The sequence below is a fragment of the Streptopelia decaocto genome (genome assembly GCF_964273445.1).
Source record: "Streptopelia decaocto genome assembly, chromosome: 17".
Classification (NCBI taxonomy): domain Eukaryota; kingdom Metazoa; phylum Chordata; class Aves; order Columbiformes; family Columbidae; genus Streptopelia; species Streptopelia decaocto.
This window is the reverse complement of record NC_138672.1, coordinates 2993974-3006530: the sequence shown is the minus strand read 5'-3', so window position 1 is coordinate 3006530 and position 12557 is coordinate 2993974. Positions and strand designations below refer to the sequence as shown.

At 57.2% G+C, this 12557-nt stretch overlaps 1 protein-coding gene across 6 annotated transcripts; it reads right to left on the bottom strand.

Moving 5' to 3' along the window:
- Positions 1–340: 340 nt before the first annotated feature.
- Positions 341–10682, bottom strand: TOR4A (torsin family 4 member A). 6 transcript variants are annotated; one of them, XM_082068096.1, is made up of 3 exons: positions 6984–7315; positions 3050–3226; positions 341–3016 (listed from the first exon to the last, which is right to left on the bottom strand). In XM_082068096.1, exons 2-3 carry the CDS (start codon positions 3185–3187, stop codon positions 1586–1588), a joined length of 1569 nt encoding a protein of 522 aa, XP_081924222.1. In that variant the 5' UTR covers positions 3188–3226; positions 6984–7315; the 3' UTR covers positions 341–1585. The 6 variants fall into 6 exon arrangements, with proteins under 6 accessions (XP_081924222.1, XP_081924221.1, XP_081924217.1 ...); XM_082068095.1 differs by lacking the exon at positions 6984–7315 and adding an exon at positions 10664–10682 and having other exon boundaries at positions 341–3226; XM_082068091.1 differs by having other exon boundaries at positions 341–3226; positions 6984–7313.
- Between the last annotated feature and the right edge of the window lie 1875 nt (positions 10683–12557).

The window sequence follows — 12557 nt, the reverse complement described above, 5'->3', positions numbered from 1 at the left end:
GCAGGAGAAAAACGCTGGACAACTTCAAGAGGAGAAACTATGTACAGGCTTTCCAGCCCAGCATCATCTCAGCCAAGGACACGTGTCCCTGGTCCCCCCGTGTGGCGCTGGGGGATGTGTGGCACGCAGCTCCGGGCACACTGCGGGTTTTGGGTCTGGCTTAGCAAGAGTGTACCCCGAGGAGCTGCACACACACACACACGGCATCAAGGCGCAAAAACCCACAGCGAAGCTGCAGCCCCCGCTCCCAGCCCGAGTCCCGGGGAAGCACAGGCACAACAGTGCAGCTACATCAGTCCAGAAGAGAAATTTGGGAGGAAAACCACATTTCAGTCAAATAAAGGAAATGTACTTTGAATTCTTTTATTCAGGATAGTTTGGATTTATTCCTGATGATAGCTCTGGAAGCAGGAGGTTGTGACAGAAGTTTTTGGAGACCAATAATTAGAAAGAGGCAAATCAAACCACCAGTGCAAACATCCACAGGATTAAGTATATGATAATTCACAGCAAACTGTAGAAGGGGATTTAGGTACAAAACCAAAACCTGAAAAAGCAATGCCATAAAAACCTGCCAGTTTGCCTGCTCAGAACACGGACATGTGCTTTTCCTGAGGTGCTTCCAGGCAGCACGTTCTCCCCTGGGTCCCAATGGCGAAGAACCTCTTGGCCTCGCAGGGCTGGGAACGAGCCCAGGATTCCCACTGATCTCGGCCCAGACAGCCCAAACTGTCTTTTCCAGTGTGTGTGTTGCTTAATATATATGTCAGTTGCTATTTTGGGCTTTCTAGATAATGAGTGTGGTGAGATGTGCCCAGAAGCAAAAAGCAGGATGATTTGCCACCACCAGACCTGAACCAATCCGGCAGTTATTTCTGCAGTGATTGGCACAGCCAAGCAGCCTTCGGGGCGAGCCCAAACAGACACACGGGGCACAAATCGCGCTGGGGGTGCCAAAGGTGAGCTCAGGTATGAGCTCAGAAGAGCAACAGCTCAGGAATGGGTCCAAAAAGCGATCTCTGGAGCGCGCGGTCATGTAGGAGCTGGAGAAAGCCGAGCTCTGCCTGCCCACGCGTTTGGGGAGCAAGAAGCCACAAATTCTCGCGGTTCGGCCAGGTGTCCAGCATGGCCTCTGCTCTGCACATCCCCAGCCAGGACCAAGACGAGCAAAGAGCTGGAGACCATGAGCCTGGAGAAGGAGCAAGACCCAGCCCCACGTGCTGCAGGGACAGCAACCCGGTGACCGCTTCCTCCTGTGTATGACCCACAGCGTCTGTTCTCACCTCACAACTCCTTAATGACCAAGTATCCCAAATGAGCGTGTGAGCAACAAAACATCTCACAATTAATGGGAGGTTGCTTGGGCTTTGTTGCCTGTGCTTTATTCACAGAACATTAGGAACATGTGAGGCATCTGGAGGAGAACAGAGACTGTGTTACAGAGGAGTTCGGGCTGCCATCCTGCTACCTCGACCAGGACGGCGTTGGCGCAGGCCTGAGAAAGGACACCTTGGTCACAATATTCCTCCATAAACCCAGAATTGTGCAAATCCCAAGATCAGGACTTAGTCTCCTCAGTAAATGACTACAGCAGGTTGACTTTGGCCACCACCTGCTTGCAGCCCATCCTGGAGTACTGCTTGTCCCCTGTAGTGTAGTAACTGAGCTGACTCGCTAAATTTTCAACATGCTTCTGGTCGGGATACAGCCCTTCCCTCCGCATCTCCTCCAGGAAGCAGTTTATGACATGGCTCTTCTCCAGAAGAACAAATGGGATGATGTCTGCAGATTTCCAGAGAGGGTGGACATCGATCAGGACGGGCTGGACGATGCTCAGCAGTTCCTCAACTCCACTTTGCTGATGCAGAAGCTCAGCGGACGCATTCTGGATAACAAACTTGGTTATTTCACCGCCTCCTATGTTGCTTATTAAAATGTAGATGGCATTGAGGAACTCATTGGTTTGATTGGGTTCAAAGAAGCGGCTGAGGGTATCCAGCAGGACTGGAGACATGAGTTCAACCTCATCCAGAATAAACAATGGTATTTTCTCTTCTACTTCAGCTCGTGTAACCATGTCAGAAATCTTCTCAGACAAATCTATTTCACAAGTAAGAGGAGCAACCCCGTCGGGGCAGTGGTGCATAACAAAGTACTGAAGCACAAAATCATTGTCCATGACAGAACGAAAATGTTTGGCCAGCAGCCAGCCAACATGACTCTTCCCAACTCCTGTCGGGCCATTTAAAGAGATTACTAGAGGTTTGTTGTGTATGTGGGTAGCCAGATAGTCTTTCAGTAATTCCATCATACTTTCCACAGCGAGCTTCTGCCCAAATACTTCCCGGTGCATTGTTTTCTCCAAACCATCTAGGTCGTATTTTTGGAGGTTGTCATCCAGGTTCTCTATCGCATTGAGAATCTGGAAGAAGATAATGACGATGAGCAAGAGAAGGCAGCGTTTGGCCTTGCTCTTCTCCTCTGTCGGGAGGTATCTTTTTGTTTTGTCTGGATACAGGACTATTCTAGATTTCCTTCGATTTTTTTTCCGCCTGCATTTTTTCATAGCGTGCTGTTCCACGGACGTGTCAAAGGTGAAGTACTGGGATGTTTCGAAGCTGGTCCGATTGAAGAGGGACATGGAAGAGCCATACAGGCCAGTTCGGTTCACGGAAAGCTGCCTTTGAAGCAGCCTTGTATGGCCAAATTCTGGAGATTTTTCTCGAGGGAGCTCTAAATGCAGACGGCTTTTCTTTTGCCCCCGGTATCGTCGTCGCAGGCGGATGATTGCCCGCAAGGGAGAAGAAATAGAAGACATTTTCTTTGGAGCAGCAGGGATTTCAGTATCTGGCACTTCTTCTCCATCACTCTCATAGCAAGATGCCTCTCCTTTTGCATCGCCCCCGGCACAGGGCATCTCCCCTTCCCCATCGCTGTCTGTGCTGGGCAGCTCTCCTTCCACGCTGCTCTCAGCACAAGGTGCCTCTTCCTTCGTGTTGGTCTCAGCACGTGGCGTCTCTCCTTCTGCATCGCTCTCGGCACAGGGCACGTCCCCTTCAGCCTCGCTCTCTGCACAGGGCACGTCCCCTTCAGCCTCGCTCTCTGCACAGGGCATCTCTCCTCCCCGATCCTCCGTGGCAGAGGACACCTCCCCGTCCACGCCAGCGCAGGGCAGCTCTCCGTCCATCCCGTCTGGTTCTTACAGCCCATTCACATCATCTTCTTCCTTAAGAAAAAAAAGGACAATGTAAAATTAATCTCTGTAATATCATGAACTGACTAATCACAGATAAATCAGACAGATATGCCACTTTCTGACATGTAGAATGATCACCTGTAGCAATGGCAGGATGGCAGGGAGACACTTCCAGAGCTAAGCTAACTTTCTGGAAGACGCTCTGAACACACAAAGCCACAGATGAAATTCAATGTAAATAAATGCAAATCAATGCATATCACAAACCCAATCCTGCCTTCACATGCAGAAGGAAAGCTCGGAGCTGGCTGGAGACAAAGCCGGGGGCTCTGCTGCGTTCTGCCATGAGCCCAACACCGAGCAGACAGACCCGGGGCTGGAACCAGAGCTGCCCAGTCCTGTTCCCTTACCTGTGCTAAATGCAAGCAGGACACAAACCACACCTGCGTACACACACACTCATGTACACACCCTGAAGGAAACAGTCACTCGTACCCCCGCAGAGACCTTTCGGGGTGTGGAAGCGTGCACGGGAGGGACTTGCTGTGGAAACCCTCGTGCCGTGCGGGTCGGGTGCCACAGCATCTCCCGGGGGGTGTGGGTTTTTTCTGGCTCTGTTAAGGGCTGTGCCAGGCAGCTCGGGTTGCTGGAGGAGGCGAGGGCAGCGTCCAGCCCTCTGCCCGCGGCTCCCCAGGCTGCCCCGGGCACTCAGATATATTGCAGAGAACTGCTGTGCTGGTGACTGAGCCTGCACATGGCTCTGCGGAGAGACCCTCCTGCCCCACGGTCCTTCCGTGCCCCCTGCACCCACACACTCGCACCCCTGGACCCACAACAGCCGCTGTGTCCTTCCCACGTGAGTCCCCAGGGCCACACGGGAGAGCGCGGGGACACGAGCATCCCGAGGAAAAACCATCTACAGAGCGAACGCGTGGGCAAACCTCAGCTGGCAAACGAGGAGGAAGAGGAGAGGATGCGCTGCAGCAGCAGGATGCAATGGCAAGAAGGATGGACCCAACAGGGAAGACGACAGGAGAAATCTTCTCTCCAGGCCTGGATGGGGCCACCCGGCACACGACCACATCTGTGTGCTGCCGCGCTGGGGACAGCTCTGCCCCTGCCCTGCACGGAGCCGGTGGTGGCAGAAGCTGTGTCACAGTGGGAGGGCACTTCCCTGCCACCTCCGGACCACGGCAGCGCTGACGCAAGGGGACGGTTTGCCATGGTGACATTGCCAACCCCGAGAGCAGGAAGCCGGCACGGGCAGGGCGAGGAAAGCCGCTTTCATCAGCCACCCAGAGAAGTCAACCCTACCTCTTGCCAAAAAACGGGCAGGAGGAGGTACCCGAAAGGTTTGCTATTAACTCGCTTCAGCGCAGCAGGAAGTCACCAACCTGCGGAATGTCACGCTCCGGCAAAGGGTTCGCGTCCCTCACGGCGGGGCTGACGCAGGTGACCGTGCCAGCACGCTGAGAGCCACAGGGGAGTCGCAGCCGCTGGAAAACGCTCCCGGCCACCTCCTCACTTCACCGGGCTCCTTTCCCAGCTCTTCCAAAACGCCGGGACACGCCGAGCGAAGCCTTCGCCCCTGTCCCAGGAACAAGCTGGTTTCTGGACTGGCAGCTGCTTATTGTGGGAACCAAACCAGGGTGAGCAGCTCCCCAAGCGCTAATCACTGGACGAGCTATTGCTGTGCAGCAATTAGCTCCGAGTGCTAATTGCTGACCGTGTGCAGGATTTGGCCATGCCCAGAGCAAAACCAGCCGGACGAGATTCCTGCAAGCAGGGCAGGGGCGGCACTGGGTGCAGGGGCTGGGAGCTGCCACCATCAGGCGTGTCACTGCTGGGGTGCCACCGGTGTCCTCACGCCTCCCTGGGGTCACAGCCCAGCTTCTCCCCACCTTGCACGCTGCGCCTTGCTCACACAGTGCCTGAAGGTCCCCAGGGGGGTGGCTGTCCCCAAAGCTGCTGGGGAGCAGCCCCTGTGGCACAGTCCAGGGAGCGGGGACACTGCAGAGCTCGACCTGGCACCAGGACAACCCTTGGGCTGTGACACACATCGACACAAACACGCAGTGAAGCTTTCTGAGCCCCAAATCCGCACAGGTGGAGAGGGGGTGATTAAATGCCGGGGAAGCTGTGGGAGTTCACGGGGAAAGGTTTGGGGAGCAGATGGATGCTGGCGGTGACAAACAAGACAAACGCTCTCCCGCAGAAGCTGCCGGCACGCAGCAGGGATCCCCCTGGTGTCCCCACCTGCCCCAGCACAAGCATGAAGGGATTTGGCTCCTCAAAACTGAAGCTGATTCTCCTCCCACCACCATGTCCACCAGGGGAGCCCAAGGCCCCGGCGAGGCAGACGGAAAAGGGTGAGGACCATGCGCTCATTAGCCAGGAGATGCTCCCAACCCTTTTCCACAAGCCTGGAGCCCAAGCAGCACATCCATCCTCCGGCACAGGATCCCCAGCCCTCCAGATGAGCTGTGCAAGGCAGGGTGGAGGGAATAAATGCCATCCTCAGCAAGAAATCTGTCCCATCACGCATATAATAACCCTTACCATGACTCAGTTCATAAGACCTGCTGTTATTTACATATGACTTGAATTCTACAGGAGCAGCCCCAATGTGGGATCAGGGCCGGGGCAGGCGGCTGTGCCAGCCCAGCGGCGCTGCCAGCCTGCAGAGAGGAGCTTTCAGCAACTCAATTAGGTATTTAGCGAAAACGAAAGGAAAAAGAACCGGCAATTAGGTCTGCAGCATCACAAGTGCTCATGTAAACGCCATTAGGCTCTGCTCCGTGTCGAGTCCGGCTGCACCGTGGGAGGACTCGCACTCAGCTCTTGGAAATGCTCCTGAGAAACCTCCAGCTGCCCTCCTTCAGCACTTCCTCCCCACCGTTTGCATTTGTGTGTCACCCTGCTCCTGCCAAAACAAGGTTTCCACAACAAACAAGCCTGCGTGGGCAGCGGGAGGCAGCGGGGACAGAGGGGAGCGGGACGGCGCAGCCTCCGGGCAGATGGTGTTTGCAGGTACAAAGGGTCTGGCTTGTAGGAGACATCTGCCCGATGCCAGCCAGAGAAATGTGTGTCCGGTTAAAGTACCAACCTCTGAATCCCAAGGATGGTACTGGAGAGGAAGGAGCTGCACCCCAAACTCGGGCTCTTTGGGTCAGCAAAGCGGCTGGGAAAGGGGACCAGCTGGAAAATCCCAAAGGCTGATGGTGCCGGCTGAAAGCCAAGCCCTCTGTCCAAAACCGAGCATTTCCAGGGGGAAAAGCAGAGCAAAACAGCCCTTGCAGCGGGGGACACAGATCAAAGGGCTTCAGTGCCTGGGAGCAGAGATCCCGGATCGCAGCAGAGGCCGGCACGGCCCTGGCACCCTGCCTGGAAACGCACTGAGAAACACGGTTTGCTTAAAACCCCAAGCTCAGGGCTTGCAAGTGTTCACTCTTCCCAAAAACACAGTGCACGGGTGACAGCCAGGGTGATGCAAAACCCACCTGCGCCACCCCAGAAGCCTGATTGCTGCCAAAGCCCACCGGCCCCTCACCCAGCCCAAGCTTTTGGTGAGCCACAAAGACCGAGACCAATGCGAAGAGCAACACGGAGGGGAAGAGCCTGGAGCATCCAAAACCAGTGGGAACAGGAGGGTTCCTGTGAAACCAGCATGTTTTTTGGCAGAAAGGGGCCATTGGGGACGAGCAGGAGGTGGTGGTGGGGATGGAGCCCGAAGTGGCCGTGGGGTGGGGAGCGGGATGGGGGAGCCGCACCGAGCGCAGTTACCCACAGCGTCTCCCTTGGGACCGGTCACCGTCGCTCCCGTTCAGCCGGTGAGCCCAACCTCCGGCCTCGGACGGGCCGGCTGCTCCTCTGCCCCTCTCTCATCTGAATAAAAACCCGACTGCGGAGAGGAAATGGCGAGGAGGAGTGGCCGTGGCAGCACTTCCTTCTCCCCGCGCCGCGGGACGGCCGCTGCCGGACGGTTTTCTCTCCCCCCTCTCGCCCGAAGCCTCCGCGGCGGTTGCCGTCACAGCGGCATCGTGCGAAGAAACACGAATGCTGGGCGGCCGCGGCGGGACAGGGACGGGACCGCGGGATGAGCTCATCAGCCGTGTGGCCTCGAAAGCCCCGAGTTTGGGCAAAACATCCCCACCCTCTGGGGTGTAATTAGGCTGGAACTTGTCACCGGTAAATGTCAAAGTGGTGATGCTGAGCAGAGGTTATCAGGGCTGAGCCAGCGCCGGTGCAGCTTGGGGACAAAGCTTCTCACTAGCAGGGGAAACAGGGAGAATGACAACAGAGTGAATGTGGGAAAAAATTAGCAAGTCTAGAAAAAAATAGCAAGTCCAGCACAGTCGATTTGTCTGTCCCCGGGCTCCTGCTCCGGTACATTCGTCCGCTTCGACCCTACTGAGGCTTTTATCCCCTTTATCCCCCACTGGCCGCGTGGCAGGGGGACGTAGGGACATGGGACAGCCAGGCCAGGCTGCACAGCTGCTGCAGGACCGACCTCTGGAATAGCCACCGCTGGCACCCTGAGCTATTGCTGCACAACCCCCAGGGTAAAACCGCTCCTTCCTCAGCGGGTTAGCAGAGGGAAGAAGGAAGCAGCGGGGTTTTCCGTGCCCAGCAGTGCCAAGGCTCATCGCGGCGGCTCCTCCTCACCTCCACCTGCAGCTCCTTCAGCCCTACCAAACACCCCACCTCTCACTTGTGTTCGTACAACCCAGCCAAGGCTTTTTCCTGAAAAAATAAGCCTGTTTGGCAAAGGCAGAGCTGCCCAAACATAACCTCTTGGCAACCAAGCTCCTATTTTTCGATAAAACCTCAGCTGGAAGCTGCTCCCTGCAAAAGCGGCTGCCCCAGAGCAAAAATGGGGGTGGTGGGAAGAAAAAAAAGGAAATTTGGGTTGTTTTGGAGCATCACAGCGCAGATCCCGTTGTGTCTGTGATGCACGTGACGGTTCCCGCATCTTCACAGGGAGGGGATGCTCCGAGCAGGGTCCACAAAGTGTCCCGACCCGGTGCCAGGCAGCCAGACGTGCTGCGGCCGGGGAGGATTTGCCTAACAAATCCTTGCAAATGTGGGGATTTCTGTGGCACGAAGGCACAGCAGCTCAGCCCAAGGACGGGCCAGCGGCGGCTGGGAGCTGCTCGCAGGGCGGGAAGCCCATCAGGGCTGACCCGGGGCTGGAGGTCCCCTCCGGATGGGCTTGGGCGGGTGTTCCGAGGGCAGCCGTGAGAAGAGATGTTTGTCTGGGTAATTCGGGTTTTTGCAAGGCAAGAACTTCCCTCAAGCAGTGCAGTTAAGCGCCATTAAAGAAAACAAAAGCAATGCCCCCCCAAAACTCTAACAGAAGCAAGCAGCTCCCAGCACCACCCCAGGGCTGTTAACAAACCCCAACAGCCCAAAGAAACGTTTGGCTGTCACTGGGAAGGAGCTGAGCCATCTCCAGTGGCCCAGTGGGGGACATTGGGGCATAGTGGGGGGGGCAGGAAGCATCCAAAAGGCAGCAGGAAATGAAGGGAGGGTGGAAATGGGGCTCAAAGTGCGGCCAGGAGGGAAGCTCGCCCTGCTCGTGCAAGCCGTGGGGACAAAGGGACATGGTGGGGACCACGGCTGGAGCAGAGGCCAACATGCTCCTGGTTATGGGGGGGACGTGGGACTGACCTGCACGGGCCCCCTGTTCAGCTGGGGGAGCCTGACGGCACGTGGGGACGGGGACACGACCAAGGGAGAGTGGCCACCATCACCCCCTGTCTGATCTGTGGGGGACAAGAACAGCCATGTGGTGCCCATGCAAGTGACACGATGGTGCACATAGGGTGACACAGGGCTGGCACTTGCAGCTGGGGACACAGTCCTGGTGTCACCACCCACTGGTCTCCAAAATCATCAGCTCAGTCTGGGGTGGCTGCCAAAAGAGCCGGGGGAGCAGCTGGGGAAGCGGGAGGCCAGGGCATTGGTGGCACTGAGAGGTGTCCCATGTGGCGACATCCCTCCAGCACGGCCCACGGGGCAGGGGTTGGACATGGGGGACAGGACCATGGAAAACAGCCCCTGCTCATGTTCCTGGCCAAAACATCACCCTGTGCAGCTGCTGCCATGGCCCTGGTGTGGGGGCTGCGTCCCCAAAAGCGGGGGGAGCAGCTGCCGTCCTGCTGGGTGCCATGGGGAGGGGACATCCTGGGGAGGGGTGCCACATGGAGGGGCAATGCTTGTGGGCACAATGCAATGGGGCAGCAGTGCAGTGGGGGCTGTGTGCAGGCCGGGGTGCAGCACACTGCGGGGGCCCCACATGTAGTGGGGCGCTCTGTGCACACAGGGGGGTCTAGTGCAGGGGTGTGCAGCGGGGCGAGCCCGCTCCCCCCTGGTGTCCCCCACTCACCCGGGGGCCCCCAGCCCTGTCCCCTGTTTCCCTGCCGGTTTCCAAGGCCGTGCCCCCGGGTTGGGCCCCATGCGGGGAGGAAATGGCGGCTGGGCCGGGATGGCGCGAGCGGCCGCGGTGCCGCGGCCCTTCCTGCGGAGCCACCAGCACCAACTGTGCAAACGCGGCCTCTCCCGCGCTCTGCCCCGCCGGGGCTCCAGGACGGGGACACGGTGACCTCCGAGCTGACCTGGACCCACTGCTTTGGGTACCCGCAGGTGATGGGTCCCCACCACAAAGCACCACCGGCGGTTGGGGCGGCTGCACGGCCCCTTGCTGCTGGGTGCTGACTTTTATGGCAATTTTAGGTTTTTTCTCCATTTTTTTTAGCACGTTGCCTGTTTAGTCAAAACACCTCCAGGGCTGACGAGCAGCAGCTGCATCCCAAACACCTGCAAACGCCCCTGGCCTCTCTGCTCCCCCGGGAAGCCTGAATGAGGGGAATGAACCCCCTGGGGCCAGTGGGTCCCTTTTGGGGACACAGAGCCCAGAATTGTCCAGTGTGATCCCTGGCAGCTCTGAGACAGAGTCCCATACCCACGGCACTGGCCTTCCCCACAGAAACTGCAGAAAAGGAAGAAATCTGCCAAAACAGAAGCTGAAGAAGGCTGAAAAGGTCACAGGCTTGAAGCCACCAGGAAAACAGATATAGAGCTCAGAAATACACCCCATGGAGCAGGCAGGGAGCCCCGAAACAGAAAGCGAGAGCCTGCAAGTGGAGAAGGGGAAGTGGCACCGGGATGGGGACACAGAGACCCCGAGCAGCTCCCGGCCCCGGCGCCAGCCCCTCCTGTGTCACTGAAAAGGGAAGAATCAAAGTATACAACGAAATGACCTTTCCCAGGGTGGGCAGTGGGTGCTTTGCCGTGGGGCTGCCCGAGGTTTTGTGTGCAACGTGCAGCCCCGCGGGGCATTTCCAGACCCAGCGATCCCTTTTCCAAGCATCGAGCTGCCCCTTCCGCAGCGCTACCAACCACCCCCCGACTCCACCAGGTGGCTTGAGCTGTTGGGTGGGTTTTTTATCCTTTTATATCACTCACCTCGTGTTGATGTGCCCTGAGTTTTTGCTGCTGCTCCAGCCCCTTGCATCCAGGGGGTCCCTCTGCACCATCAACCCTTGAGCATCCTAAACAGCAGCGAGAAGCACAAACCGCAGCAAAATCAGTGTAAAACCAGCACAAACCAGTGGCTCCCCAGGCAGGATCAAGCCGGACCCCGCGCTCTTCCCAGTCTCACTCTTAGCCAGAATTTCCAGCCCTGCTTTAACATGTTCTGAATAAACCAAACAGTTTATTCATGGGCCGGAGAACGTCCCCTGTAGGGACGCCGCATCCTGCTTGGGTTATCGTGGCCCTTCTAAACAGTTTATAAATAGACCAAGGTAAATGAGGGCGATCACTCTTTTTGAAGGAAAGCGAGGATTTGTATCTAATTTACATTTTTTAAAGCCATTCAAGGGGCGCTGGTCCAGATGATCGCTCCTAAAACCCAGTTTAATCTGCTGCTTGTTTCTCTGCCAGTTGAGCTCCACCCCCACCTCACTAAAACAATCAAAAAAAGGAAAATAGAAAGAAAAATGGGTTTGGCAGCTTCGGCTCTTCATGTGCTGGTCGTGGCGGCGTCGGGGCCGCCAGGAAGGTCACGGTCATGGTCACGGTCGCGCCGTGAGGAACGGGCCGGGGTCAGAGCCAGGGCGGCAAGCAGGGTGGGAGAGGGCAGGGGCAGGTACCGCGGTACCTGGGAGGTCACGCTGCTTTGGACATTGGAATAAAAGGTAGAAAACTGGGGGGGGAAACATGGAAAATTGGGGAAATGATTTGGAAGAGATGGCGAGCAGCGAGTGCCCGCAGCTGCTCCTGCTGCGGGTGGGACGGTCACCTACACGGCGTCCCCTCGATGCCATAAACATCAACTCCAAACCATCGATCAGAGAAAATCATCACGACACTTACCCACGTAAACAATTGTTCGTGGAAAGGGTTCATAGTGTGCAACGAGGGCGTCTGTACAACACCCCGGAGGAACTGAAGCCATTTCCAAGCACCTAAGGAGTAAAGGAATGCAATTTTACATGCATTTTCAAGCTACATGTACTTTTTCTTTCCTCTGAAAGTGGAAGTGATTTGCCAGGGTGAGGGACCCAGGACGGGGCTTTGCCCGGGCCAGCAGACACAGCTCTGGCCTGAATCAATGTGGCTGGGTGGCAAACAGTGCAGGGAAGAGCCCAAAGCCCTGTTTTGGGTTTTATTCCAGCTTCCTCCGCTCAGGCTGAAAAATTGCATTTCCAGCTTGTTTCAATTAATTTTAAGACTTTTACATTCCTTAAAAGCTTAAGCGCTCATTAAACCAGAGTTTTCCTTGTTGTAACACTTGGAAGCGACCACACCACGGCTCGGCCGGTGGCTCCGCGTGGGGAAGGACGCGGGTCCGGGTGCCCCCGCAGCGCGGCGCTCGCCCCGGGCTGAGCACGGACACGCTCGTCACAGCCCACAGGGAGTGTCGTGGGTGGCTGGGAAAGGTGGAGGCAGGAAGGATGCTCATCCTGTCCTGACTTTCACATCCCCACCATGGCTTTGGTCTCACCGCCCCACAGCACCCTGCCTTGTGGGCAGAGCCGCCTGCACCCACACAGACATACTGATCTATAAAATAAGGTGAACCAGCCGCATTCCTCACCCCTGCGGCCAGCCCGGGCTTCTCCGGTGGTCAGGGCCAGACCCCGCTGCAGGGCTGCAAAGGTGGCAGCTCCTTTGGTCTCAAAAAGATCCAAAGGAGACGTTTCCCCGCCCAGCCGCGGCCGCAGCTCACCCAGGCGCTCGCCGCTCAGACACGGAGCGCAGAGCGGGACGTGCTGCGCACAGACCGGGCGGCTCCGGCCCCCGCGGCCACCAGACGCTGCCCCTGCTGCCCCGGCCGCCTGCCTTCCCGGGGCTG

Bases quoted from the DNA above. Each gene is read 5' to 3' on its own strand.
- TOR4A (XM_082068095.1), bottom strand. From the start codon at position 3,187: ATGGACGGAGAGCTGCCCTGCGCTGGCGTGGACGGGGAGGTGTCCTCT.